The sequence below is a fragment of the Barbus barbus genome (genome assembly GCF_936440315.1).
Source record: "Barbus barbus genome assembly, chromosome: 39".
Taxonomy (NCBI): Eukaryota; Metazoa; Chordata; class Actinopteri; order Cypriniformes; family Cyprinidae; genus Barbus; species Barbus barbus.
Window position 1 is genome coordinate 15225207 of NC_136717.1, and position 23433 is coordinate 15248639.

A 23433-nucleotide genomic window follows, 5' to 3' on the forward strand; every position below is an offset into this window, starting at 1 on the left:
TGTGTAAAACATTTGACTTGTTTTCCCACACCCAGCTTAATGTTGATGTGTGTGAAAAAGAAAATTAGAAAAACACCACTGATACTAACTGTAAAATAGACCACAGGTCTGTTCTGACAGAAACATCAGTGGAAAAACAGTGTTAAATGTAAAAAAAAAATTATAATATATTCAGATATGACAAGATATTGAAATAGTTTTATTTATTATTATTATATTAATATAATTATTTCAGTACATTTCATTTAACTTTAACAACATTTTTGTTTCATTTGTAAGATAGAAACAACTTGATGTCCTACGATACTAATGCTGTACAATATCTTCTAGTATTTATGTTAATTAGGGCAATAAGAAAGTACATGCTGTTATGACAAACCCGTGCCAGCTTGTCAGGTGTAATGAAAGTACAATATCATCAATGGGCTGCAAGTTTCAGCTTTCAGCATTGCCAAATTCTTGCCCTTTATCAGATGAGTAGATGCTCAGTGAACCTGCAAACAGGGAAGCCTCTGCTGTAAATGAAGATGAGGCAGGGTTGGGGATGCTCTCCCCTCTTGCTGGCACAGGGGATTGGGTGGGGTGCTTCTCTACCCGCTGCCTGGCACTGGGCATTTCCAGGAGTGTATCTTTGCCAGGCCTCAATTGCGGGGGAGTCATCCAGAACATATTGAAGCAATTACAGCTCCATATAAATCAATATGCTTCTGCTTAAAAAAGTGATCTGATCCCAGCACACTCTGGATCCAGTCTCCCTCAGGTCCATTTTGATTTCTCTCCCTTTTTCTCAAGGCAGGAGCATTATTTCACAGTTCAGGAGTGATTTAGGTCACTTGAACTAGCTCTGGATGGGGCTGACATTCAGTCAGTTTGACATTTTTTCATGTAACCATTAACCTGAGCCTTATTAAGTCATGTTGGGGGTTAGTGGGGCCTGTAAATATGAGTCAAGTTTATTGGCAAACGAGAATTTGTTCTTAATTCATTAATTTAATTTGGACTTGAAAATTGAAATCATGTTTTATTCATATTTAGTTTTGATACAGTGCATTTTGCACTTTTTCATTTAATTTCAGTTCAGAATAATGCAGAAAAAAGTATTGCAGTGATTCAAATCCAAGCCATTATTTCAGTGATTCAAACTTGCATTGATTCAAATCTATTCAGACCCATCATTAGCTCTTTACATCATTAGTTATATTTCGCCATCTTGTGTAAAAAGGTGGTACTGCATCTTCAAAACAGTAGTAAGAATGGAACAAAAGCTGATTAGATTAACAAAAGAGTACAAAAACATCTAGGAAAAAGTACAATCCCCAGCCGTGGTGTAGTTGACAATGATGTACACCTGAATAATGACACGGACAATTTGAATGCCCAATGAGTTCAAAATAAATGTCCAGTAGCAAATAATTAAATATCAAAACCAATCACGACTAGCCATTCACATACATCCATCCAGACAGCTAAGATACCACCATTTCTGCTTATTTAACGTGTTTTATATAAACACACACACACATCCTGAAATTTCAGTGAGAGAATTTTTACTTTTTTTACTTTGAGGACATTTTCATGTTGTGTGTACAGTATTTGTTTGGAGGAGAGGCATGAATGAATTAATGATGTCTAAAGTAAGTAGGGCATGTTATAGTTATGAATGAATGTGTGTAAAGTGTAAAGTTACAGGAAGTAAGTGCGAGCGAGTGGAGCTCAAACTCTCTCATATATCATTACAATACACAGTCCCAGCACTCCTCTCCCTCATCTATGGGAGCTCTATCCCTTCAGTACACATACACACTAACACACTCGCTTAGGAAAAAATGTTGTGAGCTGAAAACAAACCATTAGAATATGGGCAAACTTTTAGTTCACCTAAAAATGCAAATTCTGTCATCATTTCCTCAAGTTGTTCCAAATTAATTTCTTTCTTCTCTTAAGCATAGAAGAAATGACCCCCAGTGACTTCCATAGTATTTTCTTCCATATCAGTAGGGACCAACAACTGTTTGCAACTGCATCAACTTGAGCATACCAAGTAAACGATGACAGAATTTTCATTTTTGGGTGCACTATTTGTTTAAAAAAGTGTTCCACCACATGACAGCAAATAAATATTTATCATAATTTTTTTTGTTGTTATTATGAATATTATACATGATTAAAATATTATCATGTATATTAAGTAGATAAAGAAAGAAATAAAGTACGATACATTTTTAATTTTTTTTTTTGTTATTTCTTAAATCACATCACAAAATACTCAGAACATCACTAAAATACTTTGGCAATTAACAAAAATAAAAGTTTAAAATAAAAGATAAAAATGTTTTCAAAAATAAATTTCTACCCACAACAACATACTACCTTAAAAATCTATAAATGCCTTTCATATGTTTAAGGAGCTTGTGCAATATGACAGTAATAGCATATTATTACCAGCATCAATAATGCAATTAATTTATAGTTCCACTGGTGAGTAAATATCTCCTATACTTCATATAACAGCAATAACAACTAGTTTTAATGAAACCAATTGTGATCTGCTGGTTACTGATGATTAGAATAAACTGTGACCATAAGGCGCCATCTGAGTGGTTTAGTATGCTAAAGAGCAACATATTATTGCTAGACTAGGTTTTAGTTAGCTGGTAAACATTTTACAAAAACATACATAAAATGTGGCAAGTAATTATTCCATGGAGCCACAAATAAGGCTTTTTTGTATGATGTGCATGTTTTAAATGTGTTGAAGAGCTTGTGTACGTTGACATAGGTGAGGTTTCTTTATACGATGCAAGACCAGTCACTAGGGGTCCGCCCATACTGCAAAAGAGCAAAAATGTTACAAAGATGAAAACAAAATGACACAATATGATTGTTCTGTTTGTCCAATGTGGTTTGGGATAGAAAGGTGGAGGTAAAATTGTTTTTGTTCTTGTTGAGGAGTAGCCAGAATACAATTATTTTATTGTAAACCTCATACAACAAGTAAAACATTGAAAGACCGAAAGAAAAATCCTAATTCTTCCATTTCATCACTTGAGGGCGCAATAACCCAATTTTTAGGCCCCCTACTTGCCCTTTTGTTCCTTTCACCACATCAATCACCAAAAATCTCTCTTAATCTTACCTAAACAACTCTTCCACCATGAAAGAAAAAACAATTATTTTATGAAATGTTACTAATATTATACAAATTAAATATTAAAATGTATATTAAGCAGAATGAATAAACTATTACTGAAAATAATTCCAGATACAATTTCAAATCTAACATAGTATGAATGTATTTGCTTGCAATTTAATGTAACGCTGAATAACACCCAGTATATTTTGCGTCATTTCTGTTTTTTTTAAAGTGCATTTAATTACGCATTCAATTATGTCACTATGAGCTATGTTAAAGAAAGTGTTTTCGACCAGCTTAAGACTTAATCAGACAGGAGTTTTAAGCATCATAAGCATCATGAAATATTTGTTACGTTCTAAACACTGTTTCAAATACATTATATAGGGCTATAAAATATGTCATGCGGTGTGTTGTGTGTGTGGTGTCTTACCTGAATATCTGTGAGCTCTTTTAGCAGTCTGGAGGCAAGTAGAGGAAAGCTTCCTTCACATGGAATATGTAGATTCTATACAGCAAAAGATTAGGATAGGAAAAACTTTGTTGAAAATTTGTTAAGTGCCCAGAGGCAGATATCCGTTGATTCGCTAGTATGTTTTGATACTGAACCAGTGTACGGTGCTCAAACTATCCAAAACAAACTGAACTCACCTCTCCCTGATACAAGATCCTACCAACTGGACTAACAACACAAGCGGTTCCAGAACCAAACATCTCCCTCACTCGGTTTTCCTCCAGAGCCTGCTGCAGGTCGGCCATGGTCAAATAGCGCTCGGATACTTTGAACTCACCCTGTTAGATAAAATGAAACTTTGAACCAAACACTGAGAATAAATGTGTAAAAATGTCACTGGGGCAGTGCCCTTTTAAAAGGGACAACGTTTTACCTTATTTACCCCTAAAAGGTTCAAAGTAGTCTGTTGTAATTTACTCATGTTACTCCATACCTGTATGACTCTTTTTCTTCTGTGGAACACAATAGATGATATTTTGAAGAATGTTGGTAACTCGACAGTGTCGGTTCCCATTGACTTGTATTGTATGGACAAAAAAGTTAATGGGAACTGAAGATGTTTAGTTATGAACATTCTTCAAAATATCTTCTTTTTTGTTCCACCAAAGAAAGAGAGTCATACAGGTTTTGGAACAAACAGGGTGAAAGTGACAAGTTGTTGTACTCATAAAGATCATTTTTTGCACTTTTTTCCTGACAGTATGGTTTAGACAGGTTTTACCCATTTGAGAGCAAGTTCTAGGATGCTTTGTCGTGTAACGCCCGGCAAAATGATGCCATCTAAAGGTGGTGTTGCAAGCTCCTCCTCTGAAAAGAAAAAACAGGTTTTTTTCAAATACCATTTCTAATGAAGTAATTACGAAGTTGCTGTGAACAAAGTTGCTGTGTGTGTTTTATCTCGTAATAAAGAATTATTAGATATAAACTTGAAATCGCAAGATATAAACTTCTAATTGCATGATAGAAACTTGCACTTCGGACGCATGGGAAAAAAAACTTTTCCAAAGTTTCAGTAAAATTTGAGTTTTAACACAATGCAGAGTTTATATCTTACAATTCACAGAAAACTTCAATTACCTTTTTTATTCTTTGGCAGAAATGAGCTTCCATGAGAATCTAAATAATTGATTCAAGCCTTCTGAAGGTCCTGCAAATTTACTTTGACCTCCATAAACTTTGACTTCCACATAATCTGTATTTTCTGTTAAAGTAAATATACATAACCAAAATACTTTATCTATCAAAACAGAGTGAAACCTTTAATTTCAGAGCAATCACCTCCTTTCTCATTGATCCAGTAGAGGAAAAGGTTCATGGTGCCGACCTCTGTGATCTGATGGTCATCCCCGTACAGCCACAGAACCTGCTGACAGCCGTAATCCACTGCCTCATACTGGGCATAGATAGACGCGCCATAGTTCCTAAAAAATAGAGGTTTCACACATTGTATCTTCCTCACAATCAAAGATCTGTCTTAGCCCTGAAAAACCCCATTGTCATTATCATTCCTTCCGAAATGTATTCAGTACTGACTGCTTTGCTGAGATGTTCTGCATATAATTCTACTCTCATGTGAGACATTTTAAGCAAGATTGCACAGATTTAAAACATGGATGTTGGCACACACAAATCTGAAAATTTACTATGAGGCTTTGGTATTAAACCAAGCTTGCACACATTTGGATCATGTGGCAATAAGCTTGCAACAATGCTCCTCATTAATTTAGTGTTTAGTGTAAAATATTGAAATCTCTCTCATTCATTCACTCACCCTCCCATCTTGCAGTCTCCTGTCCCTCCTCTCCAAGCTCTGATATATTTGGAGTCGGCCCACAGAGACACTGGTTTAGCACCCGTGCTGAAGTATGAGCCCACAGGACTAAGGATGACAAAAAGCAATGCCTTGTTGGGCTTCTTGACATGAAGGGTGGGCTGCTCACACAGGGATATGTAAAGAAAACACAACATGTTTATGTAATGCAAAAGTTTTTTTTTTAATCTATAGCTATTATGGATTTACATCTATGATGTTTTCATGGAGTTATAGTGTATTTTTTACATTATAATATTAGAATGCTAATTTACCAGCTTTTATTGCCAATTAAAATATTAAAATCATTATATGTAATACATTCTTATTTTAAATTATGAGTAATTAAATATTGTTTAAATAGTTTATTTAGGTAAATTAAATGTTTTACTTTTTCTGATGCATAAAAATGTTTTTAATAAATGTGTGTTAATATAAAAAAATATACATGTGTATATATATATATATATATATATATATAAAATATTGTCAGGGCAAGTAAAAACCTGACCTACAAGCCAGAAATTAAGAAAGGAAGGAAGGACAGAAAGAATGAATGAAAAAACTTAAACAAGTGTTCCACTATGAAAGAAAAAATAAAATAAAATAAGATATATTACATGATATAAAATACATGCAAAAAATACATTATAAAGATGAATTTTCATCCCATTTTCGTTTGGAAGTCATACATGCATGTTCAGACATAATCAAAGACCCACATTTATATGCACTTGTTAATCTTAAAATATGAAAAGCTCAAAATAGTCCAAATGAGATTATTGTGAGAGTGAGGGTTTGTGTAGCTTTAACCTCTGTGCCCAGGAAGGTGGGACGGATGTACAAACTGGCAGAGTCTGAGTGAGGAACCCAATCCTGATCCACCTCCACCAACTTCCTGATGCACTCCAGTAACTCTGCACAATCAAAACTCTACAGAAAAACAGAGAAAATGAGAAACAGACGTGCAGTTTTGTGTCTGTATCTAGATTAAATACTTAATGTGGATGCAGTAAAGAGGTGAGAAACGTCAGTCTTACAGGCAGACAGGCCCTGTGGGCGGACTTCAGCATCCGCTTCATGTTTATCAAGGGTCTGAAGAGACGCACTTTGTTATCTGGTCCCCGGTACGCCTTCATACCCTCAAAAAGCTGCACACAGTACGTATTTACATTTAAACATAAATAAATGCCATTTATTAACTGTGGAAGTCAATGATTTTATATGCTTCCTAACCACACAGATGAAACTCCAGATGGTGAAGACAGACCTGTACAGCGTAATGCAGGGCAGAACAGCCTGGATGTATGGACAGGTTCCCAAAAGGCTGAATGTGCGGCTTCTGCCAACCTTCCTCAAGACTCCACTCAATGGTCAACATGTGGTCAGTAAAGACCGTCCCAAACACCAGGTCATTGGGGTGAGGTTTTGGCTTATGGGTCTGTGCTAACTGTATCACTGTGTCTACAGCCTAAACAGAACACAGCCAAAAATACTCAGCATCAGATGGCATAATACACCAGGCAAAACATTTTTACAGTCACAGAAAAGAGTCAGCCCGCGAAATCCACCTCTCTAGTCCTAATTAATTTAATCCATCTCTCTAATCCTAATTTAGTTCTATGGATCTCTCTGCCTGACAGAAATGCACTCAAACTCTGAGATTAGACACTCTCACAGATTACATGTTCCTTCAGTAGCCCTCTGTAATACCAGATTATGGTGGAAAGGTGAGCACCACACTGGCCTCAGCGTTTATTAGCAAACCCTGATAGCACACATACATCTCAGAGACATCTATTTGAAGTGTGTGTTTACATCTGGAAGACATATTTTTTGGAGTGTTTGCTCGCTCAGAAAATGTCTTTAGGCATCTTCTGTCTTTGTCGTCTGACATCTTTAAGACCTTTATCAGATGTCGATACACAGCAGATGAAGCGATCTTTAACAGACATCTTGCAGACGTATATGTGCTATCAGGGAAAGGTTTGTTTAACTGCAGGCAGAGACCTTCAGGAAAATAAACCTTGATTAATAAATAAAAACAATTAAACATTTATTTAAATTAAATTATTCATATAAATTATATTGTTTATATTTTATACATATTATACATATATTTTCTGCAAATATATACACACACACACACAGATAATTTAAAGTTATTTATTTATTGAAAATAAATGGAACTATAAACAACTATGTTAATATGCACAGATATTATATTTGTAAGTGTCTCTAAAGCGGTCCAAAATGTTGTTTTGTCCTGCTGGTCATCAACCTAGCTGTCTTCATTTGTGGATTGTCAATTAAAATAATATCAGCTCTTAGAGACAATGTTTATGGTGCTACATTTTCAGGTGCTGGCTCATAAAGCAGCACAAATCTGAGGACCGTGCTGTATGACACCTCTGTTTACGAGTGCTTGGTGAGTACCTGACTATAAATATGCTAGATCCAATTGAACAACCGTCTGTAATCTCTGTTGAGTCTCGGGAGCAATCATGTTGGCAGATTTACAGTGGTGGTCAACAGGAGTACTATTATTGTTGTTGATGATGGTGTTTTCAGTTCTTTAGTTAGTATGCTAATTAGTACTCTTACATAGTATAAAGAATGATTGGACACAGTGCTTTATAATTTTGCAATAATTTTGTTATGCTTTCACTGTAATGAGAGCTGCTTTGTGGCCATGCCCAAGTCATTGCCGTGTGTGACCTCATACAGTTCCTTCAAGAAGCTTAAATGTGATTATCCTCATCAATAGACAAACAATGCTCTGCATGTTGCCATGATGAACCCAAAAATAAACACTTCTGCAAAAATTACCAACATATTTCTATTTTTATGTTCAGAAAAGTCACATGGTTTAGAACAACACAAATGCGAGTTAAATGTTACTTTTTGAGTGTTCTTTATAAATACTGTTTTAATGCTAGATCTTTCCCTCATGCATATACTATAAATGCTCTAATTTTGAAAGCAGCCACCAACCTGAGGCATGATTGCAGATATTTGACTATAATACTACGTTTACTTTATGGCAATGGTGTGATTTAGCCTGTGTTGAAAAGACCTCAGGCTTAATCACCACCTGAGTCAGAGAAAGGTAGAGAGAGACAGAGAGCATTCCCAAAGCCAAGCCAAGCTTGATTGACAGGGTTTACAGTGATCTGAGAGACTGGATTCTCTTTTACTCAGGACGGGACCTCTTGGAAGAGCTAGGACCTTTCTGCTAACTGCCAGAAAGAGGGGTCCAAGGTCACATTTCGGAGTCATGGAGGTCAAAATATGCTAAGGGAAAAGGGGTCTACCAGGGGTCGACTCAAGACATTAAGACTCAACAAGGCTTATATAGCCACTCAAAATGCGTTAGTTATGCTACGAATTTTGGAAACTGTGTGGACAGTGAGACAACCATAAGAAAATTGGATTTATTGAATTTATTGGAGAAATAATCAAGTTTTGACAGAGGAGGAGATTTTCGAATTATTTGTGTATCAATCAAACATCAGAATGATGCCACTGGACATTTCGCTAAAGGCAAGTGCTGTTTAGTACACTATATGTATGTATATAAATATCATAATACATAACCTGTCATAAATTATATGTGTGTATATATATATATATATATATATATATATATTTGTATTATGTGTATATAATATGCCTTACCTTAAAGCTAGAGCCATTGCCAGCCACATCATTATTCGTAAGTACCTAAAAGGGAACAAAAATACAACATATAATATAACGGGCTTCAGCATATTTTAAATTGCATGATACAATCAGATCATTCAATTTCCTTTTTGATACATTTCTAAATTTCTCTGGCGTTTTAAGTACTTTAAAATGTGAAGGAATATCACTTAGAGTGCTGATGCTCTTCACTGATTTCCTTTCATATTCATTACTGCTGCTCTAAAAGAATAAGCAATGTTGATCTTAAATTTCTATGTCCTTAACAATGTCTTCCCTTACAAAATATCTAGTATATCACTTAATTCTTAGGCTAAACTGAGTCCTCTTCATGTCTTATTATATGAAGATGCAATAGCAAATAGCAAATAGCAATAGTCAAAATTTATTTCTCATTAAAAATCCAAGAATCTAGTCAAAAACATACATACTTGAGTGTAAGTAAAACCCTTTGAAACAAACTGAAGTAATCAAGATGCAAAAAAATTAAATTAAATATTAAAAAAATAAAATTGTCCTGACTGTCCACAGAACACACCAACCTCCGTCCTGAAACAAAAACCTTTATTTTTAGGAAAGCTTTTTATAGAGTGATCACCAACAAAGTGTAAGTGTTCAGTAACAGCTATAATTATAACATATGTCTTAAAGTCAAAGACTCTGCTGTGGTGAACGATAAGACGTTTCCTCACAAGAACGAATGAGCATAGTTTTGTCTAAATACAATTTACACTGAGTCTGACTCATTTGCTACAGAACATGAGCATCACAGGTTTGTAATCTTGGTAGACAAAAAAAAATAAAACATTTAAGTCATGGTGACCGGTGAAAAATAGACTTTGTACTTTGGAGGTCTAAATGAAGGAGTAAAAGTATTATTTTGCCTTAGAAATGTAACTTGAGCAAGAGTGCAAGCATTCATTTTCAATAACACTCAAGTACTCAAATGAAAATTATCCAAAATAAAATGCAAGTATATGACGACCTTATAATTATGACCTTTTTACTTTGGCGGTCTAAATGAAACTGTAAGGAGCAAAAATGCAATTACTCTAATTTTCAATTGCCATATATCCCTACTCAGTGAAACCCCCTAAAAATATATATATTTTAATCAGTATAGCAAAGAAGTACTTTACACCCCTAATGAACTCACCCACTTAGACATCATCACGTTCGGTCATGAAATGATCTTAAAGTGACTTGAAGCATGAAATGATATGTGAGTGAGCTGGTTTTTAGTGACCAATCAGCGAGGTTGAATTAAAGGCACACCTCCATGTAGTGACCTTCATTACACTTTGAGGTCACAGTGAGCTAGAAGTGTAACCTCATAGCGCACTCACTGTGTGCTCATACTGTGAGTTCATCATTTGAGACCATTCTGATAATGCTGTGTTAAACTCTAATTCCATTATTTTTGTGTGAATTCACTGTAGTGTACGGGAAATATACCGGTAAAACTGATGAACCGGGTTATGCACATGGTATGAATAAAATAAAAAAATACATTGGATTGAGAGGAGATCCCTGCTAAGTATTTAAAAAAAAAAAAAAATCCAATTATTTTCTTCTTTTTTTTAGCCTGGTGTTGACATTTGACCTGCTCAGTATTTTCAATTCACAATGAGCTCACATACTACTCATGATGTGATGCCACTGTGTTGACGGGAGAAGAATTGTTACCTAATGGTCTGAACCATTAAAAATAATAGCCAAAGAACAATTAGTTATAATAAATACTTTTATGTAGCTATTATACAGTATATCAATCACAGTAAAACTGTGAAAAACCTCATCATACATCATCGTACTTCGATTTAATAAGCAATATTTATATATATATATATAAAAAATACAGAATATAAACATTAGCTTCTTGCTGTAAGCGTAAAGTAATAGTATTCCACGTGCATTTAATCTGAAAAGCATGTAAACATTAAATGCAACTGGAACTTTATTTTATTGACTAAAAAAATCTGACAGGGGACTTTGCCTCCCTATTTCATTAGTCCAGTGACGTATGTGTATCAGTAACCTACATCATGATGTGCGTAACCCACAACGTGCATCTGACGAATGCATGCATAGGCTGCATGAGCTTTTAAAGATAATATACAATGTCAAGAGTTTTTATTTGTCACATACACAATTATACAGGGTATAACCAGCAGTGAAATGTAGGTATTATCCAAAATAAAATGCAAGTATATGACGACCTTATAATTATGACCTTTTTACTTTGGCGGTCTAAATGAAACTGTAAGGAGCAAAAATGCAATTACTCTAATTTTCAATTGCCATATATCCCTACTCAGTGAAACCCCCTAAAAATATATATATTTTAATCAGTATAGCAAAGAAGTACTTTACACCCCTAATGAACTCACCCACTTAGACATCATCACGTTCGGTCATGAAATGATCTTAAAGTGACTATTACAATGTTATATAACATACGACATATTTCCCATTTAACACAATATATCGTCTACGCTGTTGTTCATTTCAAAACAATACCGAATAATGCGTTCAAACATGTGAAAAGCAATGCACCACAACAGAGATTATTTCGTTCAAACGCTATGAATGCTATGCGCGCGCCTTTACCTTTTGTGCGCTCGCGGCTGATGCAACGCTCGCCATGATGAAATGTGCGCCGTCTGTAAACGTTTTACAGATTACACCACAGAGCCAACACCGGCGCCAGGTCACCCGGGGTGGCACTATCTTATGTGCGCTGTTTTATCAGTACTTTCGCTTTCAAAATCGATCGCGTTCAACAACGAGGAGGGAAGATGGAAAGTCGTGGCTCGTGGGGCACAGTAACTCGTTTGGGGGCCCAATCTCTCCCCCCCCATGTAGTGATAGCTGCAGCCCGGAGACCTGCAAGTGGGAGGAGCTTACGCCAAGAACAGCAAGTGGGAGGTGCTTATGCTGCAAGTAGACAGGATTTCATGGTAGTTTAGAATGACATAAATATAACACATTTTCATAGTAGTTTAAACTGAAATTCATAGTTTTGTCATTGTGTTTGTCCAATTTCACTGTTAACAATGAAATTATGTCTTATTCTTAGTTTTGTCATTATTATTTGTATTCAATACCATTCACTGTCAAAATTGAAATCATGTCTTTACACCTTTTACCATGCTTCGTGATGGTGTCATTTTAAGTCCTTTAACTGTAGTAATTTAAGCATATTTCTGGTTATTACATTTTACTTCAATTCTTCTACAGTAGCCTTTTAAGGAACATTAAAGTGAGATGCAATTGCACTTTGGAGGTAAATGTGTGATACATAAAGAAAATGTTGAGTACTGTTAAGAAAATGTAGTTACCATTTGCCTGTACTGCACATTTTTATTTTTCATATTTTTTTTTAAATCAAATTACAACACATGACAGACTAATGTTCTTCAGAACATGTTACACAAATCAATGTATTAATCTGAAATCTCAGGGTGGGTAAATTATTTTATTTCTGATGACTCAAATCATGTACAATTATTCATTCAGCACAATAGACTTGCATGCAGTGGACACTGCACAATCCAGGATGCATTGCTTCGGAGTAAATTCCACGGAGCTCGCCTCACTTGTCCTTCCCAACATAACCTGGTGGGTACACAAGAAGCACAATGAGCATTAGGGTTAAACCGAATTTAAAACATTCTCCCCATGCCATCCAAGATATGCATGACTTTATTCTCTTGTTGAACATGTACAAACATTTCAAGAATAATTTGTCAGCTCTGTAGGTCAATGCTATGCAAGTTAATGTTGTCCAGAAATTTTAAGTGACGACATTAGGCCAAGAAAATTAGTCTTTATTACTATTTTTATATGAAGTATTCCTTTTAAAAACCACTAGATAAAATGATAGTTTATTCACCATTAATTTACACAAAACTGATTATTGATTATTATTAGTATTAAATAAAAAAAGGTTATTTAAACTATGTTTTAAATATATTACATTGTGGATTAGGATGTTAGGAGATGTGTTCTAATACTTTTGAAAATGTACCTTATTATTTAGAAAATTACACTGTAAAAAGTGAACACTTGGATCAACTTAAAAAAAATACTTCAATTGGTAACATCTAATAAAAAAAAATTCAACTTAATTTATTACCTTTATTTGTAATAAGTTAAGTTGAAAAAAAACAAGCATTTTTTTAGGTGTTACCAATTGAAGTATTTAAAAAAAAGTTTTTAAAGTTGATCCAACTGTTCACTTTTTACAGTGTATCTATCATAGACTGTATAAAAACAGGTATCTATTAACAAACGTTTAAGACATTTACACTTTATAAATCAGTGCAGTCCAAAATGTAAAAAAAATAAATTACGGTAACACTTTCTATGAAGCCCATATTTATAATACATTATAAGGGTATTCTTAAGGCATTATAATGAATGCATAATGCACTATAAACAACCTTATAATATGTTATATTGTAATTTTAATACATTATAATGCTTACACATTTGTACATATAACTTTTAAGATTATGATTATTTATAACATAATAAACACTATATTAAATCTACTTTTACACTGATAATGGACTATATATCTTGACATTATTTAAGATCTGCACAGTATCTTACTACAGTACATCTTGTAAGTGGTCAGGTGTGAAGTGTTATTTGTTCCCTGTGAGGCTAATATTAATTTTTATGTGAGCTAGTTAATAATTTCAACAGAAAAAAAAAGCAATGTTTATATGTTAGGTTACATTTTATTTTGATGTCCCCTTTGTCTATTGACTCTATGCAACTTTGCAACTCTCATGTCAACTAGTATTAGTAGGTTTAGGTTAAAGTTAGGGTTGGTAGAATGCTGACATACTCATAAAGTTGCTTAGATAGTCAGTTTGTCTGTTGGGGAACCATCAAAATAAAGTGTTAGCATATATTTAGCAGACAACATACTACTATACTCCAATGACTGCTAGTTGACATGTAGTTGCAGAGTTACTAAACAGCTGTCTAAAAGGTACCATCAAAATAATCAAACTGATATTAAAATAGAAATAGTTCAAAGCAATCTGATCTGATATCTGATCTTATGGCTTTTTGAGAGAAAACTATTACTATTATTACTATACTTATAAGTGGTCATTGATGGCTTTAAGTAAAGTAGCATAAGAAAGGTGGCAAGATATGAGACTTATAATACATTATAACTATGAGAAATATAATCCATTGTAACTTAAGATGATGCAATCTGTTCACTGTGTTATAAATCATCATACTCTTAAAAGCTATAACCACTAATAAGTAAATATTATAATACTAATATAATACTAAACTAATCATTTAAAACTGTTCTTATATTCACAAGATGATATAACATATTATAAGGTTGTTGTTGTTGTTGTTGTTGTTTTTAATAATGTATTATGCATTCATTATAATGCCTTAAAAATACCCTTATAATGTATTATAAATATGGGCTTTATAGAAAGTGTTACCAAAATGACAATGCCATGTAATTACATTACCTGCTTATGGTCTTCGGTATCCATAACCTGCAGAGAAATTTGTTGTATGTAGAAATAAACAAAGATATAGTCAGTCAGGCACATTACAGAGTGTAAGCTGTGTGTGGTATTAAGAAAACGTTGTACAAAAGCCACCAAGAAAATGCACTTTTCACAGCTTGTAATACTTTTTACAAAACAAAATAAAAAATCATGCTTACCTCTTCCACTCATCCACCGTGCCGCCACTGAAAGTCATCTTCTTCGTTTATTTGACGGATCGCAAACAAAATGCACACTACCGCCACCAGGCGTGTGAACAGATACTACAACCCACACATTAACCAATCAAAATCTTCTGTTGGTTTGTACAGCCCACTTGCAGCTTAAGTCCCACCCACCTGCGGCTGGCACCGCTGGCTCCGACCTCCGTTTATACCCATCTCCGCCGGTGTTGTGCTGAATTCCCACCGGCCCTGTTACACCATATCAAAGCCAATGTGCTAAAACAAACAAAGCATGTTTGAAAGTGTGCTATGATGGAAATGCACGTTTTGTGCAATCATTAGGATAAGGTGCAGGGCTAAAGCCCCCCTGACAGTGGGATCTTTTTAAATGTTCTTTTCGCCCAAGACACTAAACACTTTTCTCCCAAGGCAACTAACACCACAGCAATTTCTCATCTCTTTGCATTGGCAGAGAGGAGAAATGCAGAATGCCTGAAAGTTTCTATAGACATTTATGTTTTTTATTATTATTTATTTATTTTAGTTACAATATATGCAAGTGGACACAAAAGTTATTTTTAGTTTATTTAGTGCATTTACTTTACAGTTTTAAATAATATGCGCATTGATTTGTATGGAGGGTCAAATTACTCATAATTAAATCAAAAAATACATGTTGAAATATATAAATAAATAATTATTTATGTATTTATACATTCATTTATTTATGTATTTAATTATTTAATTTATTTTAGTATTTCGATTTATTTATTGAAAATGTGAAGAATCAATGAATCACGCGCCCTCTGTGAGTTGCAGTTCCATCATTGGACGCACGGTGTCAGTGCGCCGCAGGTTTTAATACGGCCTTCGAGCAGCTGTTTGACGCTTCACGCGCTAGTGTTTGTGGACCGACCGCGACGGCGGCAACATTTGAACAGATTCTGATGTGTTTGTTTTTCCCCAACCTTGGCGTCTCAGTATCTGGTTGTCCTCTGTAAATGTTCTTTTAATATAACAGACACACTACATGAAACTGAAGGCAGCCGTTATTTTCATTTTGAAAGTGGCAAAAACGTCAGTTTGTGTGAAGTTTATGTTTGATTCGCCGTCAGTCGGATTTTGACAGGTTGGTTTGCTTTTTTTTTTGCTTGTCTGTTTTTGGTGGTATTATATGAAATGAGACTAAGAATATTTCGAGATAAAGGTGTGAGGTTTTCACTTCTATCATTACTTTTTCACGTCATCCATATAAGTAAATAATGTTTAAACGTAACGTTAACTTAATGGGCTTTTATATTGTAACATGTTTTCTGTCTTTATTTACAAGCACTGTGTGTTTTTTTTTTTTTAAACATATCTACGGTATCTAAACTATATGTAATTAATTACACGTGTGATATAATTCATTTAAAAAAATTATTCAGTCACGGAGTGGGTCACCTTATGGGGGTTGGACATTTTGAGATCATATGACCTGCTAAATACTATTCTCTCTGTCTAAGGGCCTCATTTATAAAATGTGATCCTGGACCACAAAACCAGTCATAAGGGGACATTTTTTGAAACTGATATTTATACATCATGTTAAATAAGCTTTCCATTAATGTATGGTTTGGACAATATAGCACAATATTTTGCCGAGATACAACTATTTGAAAATCTGGAATCTGAGGGTGCAAAAAAACTAAATGCTAAGAAAATCACCTTTAAAGTTGTCCAAATGAAGTCCTTAGGAATGCATGTTACTAATCAAAAATTAAATTTGATATTTACGGTAGGAAATTTACAAAATATGTAAGGTATGAGGATTGGCATGGATTTAAGCGTACGCACACTTTATAAATAAGGCCCTTAGACTTTAAATTAAATTAACTTGTCTCCTGTAGTTCGAGGCTTTGTCTCTTTGCTCGCTCCAACATGGATGTCGGAGTGACCCCGAGACGGCACAACCCCGTGGACAGCATCTGCCGCAAGCTTCAGACCATCCAGCGGCGAGATCAAGAGGTTAACTCACCCTTTCAGATCCCTAAGTTCCAGTCCAGCAGCTACGACAGCCCTCACTCGGGTCTGCGCCTCAACCTGGAGGCCATCTTGAAGAAGCGTACCGTCCGAACTGACGGAGACTCTGACTGCGATTCCTCAGCGAGCATGCTGACCCCCACAGCTTCCTCGGGACCGGGGTCTGCCGCCAACACCCCTCGTGCTCCCATAACACCCGGCAATGCCACCTATACCATTACCAGTACACTGAGCACGTTAGGGGAGAGGAGAAATACAGCAATGTACAGCAGGCCGTTTCGGCGTAACTGCTCCACTCCAGCAGCCCAGACTGGGGACAATTACTTTAACTTTACCCCACGCTACTCCACACAAACACTGCTGGAGGGGCCCGACACAGAGGTGAAGACCTCGAAAATCCCAGCTTCTGGCTTGTTCTCGTATAACTTGAACTTCTCCTCAGATATTTCTAACATGGACAGCGAAGTCGCCTACCCGGCCCTCGTGGTCAAGAGACTTTCACTGGGCGAGGGTAATGAATCCTCTCTTTGTAGTTATCTTTTTAACATTATAATTATTTTGCTAAAACCAGTGACTACATGGTTTTTCTTTTTCTTGGGTTATAAACAGGATCTCTGTTTCCCTCCGAGCCCAAGAAAGAGAGCATGGCTGAGGTCAGTTTGATTTGCGAGGAAGACCTGTTGGACACTATTTTTCAGGCCTGTGACACACAGTGCAGAGGTACATACATCACCCCCCCATTGCTTTTATGCTGTGTATTTTTCAGTCATATTGTGCACTTTAACAAACTTTTAACCCTAAAAGTAAATTTTCTTATCTTGATTATCACTCTGTACCGTAGAATGTAAAAATAGATGGTTTGATGCCAAAACATCCCAGTATGGCCACTGTCATCTTGCGAAAATGACGTCATTTGGAGCTTGAGTCTGCGTAATAGTGATCGTGAGGTGGAGCCGCGGTATCAATGTCCCACCTAAACCCGTAGACCCAATCGCCCTGTTTTTATGCCATCAGATAATGAACTAAAAGCAAACTTATTAAAAGAAAGAACACTTAAACATGCAGTAGTGTGATAAGAACTACCTAAAATACTGGAAACCATCTTTGGGAAAATTTTATTTAAAATGTAATTTAATTACTTATTTTACATCCCATTCTCTTACATGGAGAGGTAGGGGTTTATGACCAATACTGAAGCCAGCCACCAGATGGTGATCGAAATGTTTTGGCTTCACTTTTCAGGTTGCTCTGTACCGTTTGTGCTGTTGATACAAATAAAAGTGTGGTTATTTATTGTATGATACATTTCACTGGCGAAATTAGCGCGATTGTTTTTTTTTTTTATTTTATTTTTTAGATAATGGCTTATTCTTAAAACATTTTCTGGTGTTTATCAGCAAATTTAAACTTTAGATTGATTACATATTAGTGACATCAATAAAAAATATAAAATCATCTAAATTTTGGTTTCGTTTAAGGTTTACTAAGACGAGCCATTTTTTTTTTTATATAATATGTACTGATAATGTGCAGACAATAAAGGTGCAGTCACATTAACATTTGTTTGGCAATTTTTTGTGGGAAAAGTCTGGTCATTTCAATAGGTATCCACATAATGCATGAGGACTAATGCAGAGATGGGCACAAATACATCAAAATGCATTTAAAATAAAAATACAAAATACTGTGTGGGAAAACATATTTAAATACAAATACAGTATTTTGAAAATACAAAAAATACATGTAAAATTGTCCATCCAGTGAAGTAACAAAATTAAGGTCTGTTTACACAAAGAACGATAATTATAAAGATAACTATATTAGTGTGTTCTAAGTATACAATGAAGTTGTCATTTGTCACTCAAGCTCAAGCTCAAGCTCTTTAAAGCAGAAATGATTCTGATTGGCTGTCAATGTTTTTATCATTCATAATTTTTTGTGCTGTAATTGTTTGTCGTGGTGAGCTATCTACTATTCACCTAGATTTAGGATGTACTCACACTAGGGGATCTGATCCATGCTTGAGCGGGATTGACCTCCAAAGTCCAGTTCATTTCACAAGTGTGACTGCTCTGTACTGTGTCCAGTGCAGTTCGTTTAACCATACCCTGTCCCGCTTGAAGAAGGTGCAGTACACATGCAGTATATCACACTTTTCAATTAATTTAATTTTGAGTACATTTAAATTTATAATGGATATGGTTCTCATCTTATTGATGAACAGGTATTATAGTTTGCAATTAAAGCTGCAAATTCCACCATTAACCTCAGCTGCCTCTGTAATAATCCTGTGAAATCTTTCTGTTAGCGAAAGGACAACTGCGCTTGGGTTTTAGAACAAGACAACTGTGCCTAGTGTGAGTATGCCCTTAGAACAATCTTTTTTTCATTTATATCTTTATTATTAGCATTATAGTTATCTTGTCTTGGGATACACACACAAAAAGCAGCTTATTACTAATTTATCCATGTTTCTTTGTCAATAACTCCTTCCCACTCAAAGCTCCACAGATATATTTGCATACCAAAACTATAGTGTCATAAATAGCCATTTTGTCACTTGAGGTGTTGTAGGGTGGTTTCTGACACGTGAGATCCAAACAAGAAAAATCATCCTCCAAATACTACTTTATCAGATTTATTCATCACACAGCTCATACAGGTCATTTTAACTCTCAGTTCCTCTGCACAGTGCACATAAAATCCCATCGGATGCCTTCACATATTTACCTCCAGACACGGTCAATAAATGTTGTGCTTCCCTCTAATTACACACCTCGCTTTCTTACTCTTTGCCTACCTATATACTCATTAAGGCCCACACTCCACCCAGTGTTCAAAAAACAGATTTACAACAGACATAATGGCTCTTACAAAAACGATATATAAATGATATAGAAAAAGTTTTACACTTAATATCATTGCCAACATATATATTGTCGTATTGGCATACGATACTAATATTACAATACTTGTGTTTTTGTTTGGTTAAACTGAAGTAACCTCTAAGAGTATCTGAGAACTTTGACTCATTCAAACCCAGCAGCAGAGATGCTTCGTAGCATTCGAACCTAGAGGCAAACACTGTCTGATTTGTCCTTAATGAAGTCCTGCTTTCTCCTCATGATGTCTCTAACCTGATGTGCTTTCTGTGGTGACCAGACCACTAAGCTAACAGGAGACAAAAGCTGCTTTCATTTATAGCCATTCTTCTTGTATGAAGGCAACAGCAATTTAGGTGAATGCAAAATGTTTTTTTTTCAAGCATGTTAAAAGAGATTATAGCAGCAGACCATAAATAAATAATAATATATATATATATATATATATATATATATATATACACACACATATATATATATATAGCTTTATTGCCTCGATATGCACAGACACATAGTCATGGTGACTCAGAATGAGTAGGTGTTGCTTTGCAAACTCTCTGTTTGACTTTATTGTTGGGATGGCATCTAACGAGACACAGGTCCTCTATGACTGTAGCCACTGTAACCATAGTAACACATTCCCCTGTTGCAGGTAAAGTTTATGTATCGCACATTGTGGACTTCTTGAGACACACCACTTGCCGCAGTTCAGAGGACAGTGGCCTAGACGAACTCTGCAATATGCTGGACCCAGAGCACAAGGACATCTCCATAGACCTGGACACATACCATGCTATCATGAAAGAGTGGATCGATGATTGCCGGAACCAGGGGTATGAAGACATCTATATACCCTATGCTTTAGAACAGTGGTTGCCATTGATGCACTTTAATAAAGGCCTTTTTAGTTTGGGAAATAGTGCACAGGACAAAAAAAGCTGAAGAAGTCTGATGGTTGTTTAACTCCTGATAATTTTGCTAAAGGCGCTTGTCAGTTAACAGGAAGCAGTTGTTTTTGCAATCAACTCTGTGCGGTATGTCTTTTGTAGATGTTGCCAACCCAACCAAAGACACATTGCAGATTTTCATCAGTCTGCTATCAATCCACAATCGGTTTTGATCACAAGGCCTTTCTTTCCAACATTTTCCTCATGACAAGTTTTTTTTTACATAAAAGCCCATCTCAAATTTCCCCTTTTTCCCTTAGAAAGGACTCAAACAATGACACCCAACAGGAATCATTCAAACTGCGGGACAGTTTATCAGGTGAGATCTTCTTAGGAGTATTGTTTTTCATATTTTCTTTGTTGTTGATGTTATAATTTTGTATACAATCACTTCTTGTTTCCTTTAGCAAGAAGATCTGCTCTATTAAATATGACCTCAGGTAGTCTTGAAGCATTCGGAGGGGAAGCGTCCAGAGCTGACCTGTAAGTTTAGGAGTGTGAGTTGTTTGTGATGGATAAAGAGTTAACAGTAGTGAGAGTGTGGTTTGTGAGACAGTTTCAACTGTATCTAACAATCAAAACTTTGGAAACAGTTCATTCGATTTGTTTCTTATGATCTTAAAAACCTCTTTAATCTAAAGGTTTATGCTTGGATGCTCTTGAAAAATTCTTTGATTTCTGCTAAAAATATTTTAAAAAGATGCAATCAGTATTTTACTGCAAAATGATTTACTGTGTATGTGTCTGTACAGGGAGACATCGGATCTGGTCTTCTGTGTGGCAGATCTACAACTTAATAACCAAAAGCTGCAGGAGGAGGTTCGTAAACTGAAGCAGGCGGTGGAAAGCATGGAAGACACCAACCAGAAACTCATTGAGGAAAATGAAGAGCTCAAAGCACAAGCTAAAATGTACAGACTTATTACGTTCTGTCTCACCTGTCTTCTTCCTTATCCTCTGAACCCTCAAATACCTTAAACATTATGTACAAAACATACCTTAACATTCTCCTCCTGTCACTCCGTACCCTCATCCTGCAGAGGGCAGCAGTTATTACAGAAGGAGAAGATGCTTAAAGAGGAAGTTGAGGAGATGAAGCTGAGCCTGACCTCTTCAGAAGAGAGTCGAGCTCAGGCCTCATCTCGAAGAAAGCAGATGGTGAGGCACAAACCTCATTGATTGCTGTTCTGATGTTAATAAGCCATATGAGGCTCCAGTCTCATAAACTAATGCAAAGAGATAACATGCGGTATGCTCATAATGAAATGGGTAGTAATATTACATAAACCAAGGATATGCAAACATCCAGACTAAACAAATCTGTTTGCCAGATAAACGCCATCACACTGGTATTTATTGACCGCATATTGGCATATACATTATTAGAACAAACATTAACACTTTTATAACATTTCATTCTTGTTTCCTAAAGGAACGGGAAAACCAGAGTCTTATATCCAAAATTACTGCTCTACAAGAGGAGGTATGGCTCTATCCATTTACACATCCATCCAGTGTCAGACATGTTGTTCACTGAAGGGTTCTCATTCATCATACTTATTATATTTTCTTTGCCTCCTTCCTCCACTTTTCTCCCTAATCACATATTAAGAACATGAAAGTCACACTGGAGGCAGAAGAGCTTCAGAAAAAGATCAATGACCTCTGTGACCTTAATGCTGACCTTCAGGTAGGGCTTAATTTAGTTTACTCATTAATGATTGGTCTTTTATGCGAAAAAAACAAACGAACATTTAGCTCCGTCATTGGTGAATTTTTCTTGCAAACTTAGGTCCAAGTTCATTCATTTGATGCCATTCTGGCTGACAAGGATTCGATAATTCAGGAGGTCAGTCCATCTTGTGTATCACCAAGACAATGATTTGATATGAAAACTTAGACAAATAAAGCTGAGTTGTTTATAAAACTTTACAGAAGAATTTAGCTTTTCTTTAGTTTTTACTAATATCATTCAGTGTTATCATTATTCATTCGGTATGTTTATAGAATCTGCAATCATGTTAAATTATATTTGTCCAGTATCATAACAGAAATTGCCCTCTTTCTTCTCCAGAAAAATAAACAGATAGATGAACTGAAGGTGGCCATTGTGGAGTATTCCTCAGTTACAGAGGTGAACTCCAATTCTCTCTTCGTCTCTAATATCAGTAATCTGTCATTTTTACCACAGTGTTGTTTTTAATGCTGCTTTTCTAAAACTGTTTGGCTGTTAAGTTGTTCCAGGGTGACCACATTTTATTTAGATATCATATTGCCATGTCTGTCCAGACTGTTAAATTTTTACATAAACAGATCTTCAAAGAGCCATACAACCTACTACAAAGAACTCAACAGTTAAGATTTATCCTTTGTCAGACAAGTATCTATGATTTCACAAAAGGACAATCACTTTTTATTTTTATAGCAATTAGTTTTTTTTATATTTTATAGAAATATTTCATTAAACATTTCTGATTTGTTTTTAACTGATGCTTCCAAGACTGCCACAAGCTGTTTTTGCAATCTGCTTACCAACTAGGTGACAGTGTTTGTGTGCCAAATAAGCAAAATTTGCAACAGCAATTTAAAATCACAGAAAACCAAATGTTCAAGTTTGCAAGGCTTAAAAATAGATGTATCGTACTAAAACTTTCAGTGGCAGCACGGCACTTTCCAAAAAGCTGCTCACACTGCCCCTGAGCCA

At 35.4% G+C, this 23433-nt stretch overlaps 2 protein-coding genes across 7 annotated transcripts in view; one reads left to right on the forward strand and one right to left on the reverse strand.

Annotated features, from left to right (window-relative positions):
- Positions 1–1527: 1527 nt before the first annotated feature.
- Positions 1528–12025, reverse strand: LOC306858679 (branched-chain-amino-acid aminotransferase, cytosolic-like). 3 transcript variants are annotated; one of them, XM_079399315.1, is made up of 11 exons: positions 11770–12025; positions 9136–9180; positions 6728–6928; positions 6498–6608; positions 6271–6390; positions 5419–5579; positions 4926–5068; positions 4369–4454; positions 3785–3925; positions 3567–3641; positions 1528–2829 (listed from the first exon to the last, which is right to left on the reverse strand). In XM_079399315.1, exons 1-11 carry the CDS (start codon positions 11803–11805, stop codon positions 2791–2793), a joined length of 1158 nt encoding a protein of 385 aa, XP_079255441.1. In that variant the 5' UTR covers positions 11806–12025; the 3' UTR covers positions 1528–2790. The 3 variants fall into 3 exon arrangements, with proteins under 3 accessions (XP_079255441.1, XP_079255442.1, XP_079255443.1); XM_079399316.1 differs by lacking the exon at positions 11770–12025 and adding an exon at positions 10316–10334 and having other exon boundaries at positions 1535–2829; XM_079399317.1 differs by lacking the exon at positions 11770–12025 and adding an exon at positions 9591–9645 and having other exon boundaries at positions 1535–2829.
- LOC306858677 (inositol 1,4,5-triphosphate receptor associated 2) overlaps positions 8609–23433 on the forward strand; it is a 32108-nt gene continuing 17283 nt past the window's right edge. For 2 of the 4 annotated variants that reach the window (XM_079399312.1, XM_079399311.1), the window contains exons 1-12: positions 8609–9000; positions 16768–17411; positions 17510–17620; positions 20435–20615; positions 20990–21048; positions 21137–21212; positions 21482–21640; positions 21770–21887; positions 22162–22212; positions 22342–22419; positions 22522–22578; positions 22804–22863. In XM_079399312.1, the coding sequence (XP_079255438.1) occupies positions 16799–17411; positions 17510–17620; positions 20435–20615; positions 20990–21048; positions 21137–21212; positions 21482–21640; positions 21770–21887; positions 22162–22212; positions 22342–22419; positions 22522–22578; positions 22804–22863 (1563 nt within the window). In that variant the 5' untranslated portion in view covers positions 8609–9000; positions 16768–16798. Of the gene's footprint in view, positions 9001–15777; positions 16008–16767; positions 17412–17509; positions 17621–20434; positions 20616–20989; positions 21049–21136; positions 21213–21481; positions 21641–21769; positions 21888–22161; positions 22213–22341; positions 22420–22521; positions 22579–22803; positions 22864–23433 lie in introns of those variants that run through there. The other 2 variants (XM_079399313.1, XM_079399314.1) reach the window with 1 other exon arrangement.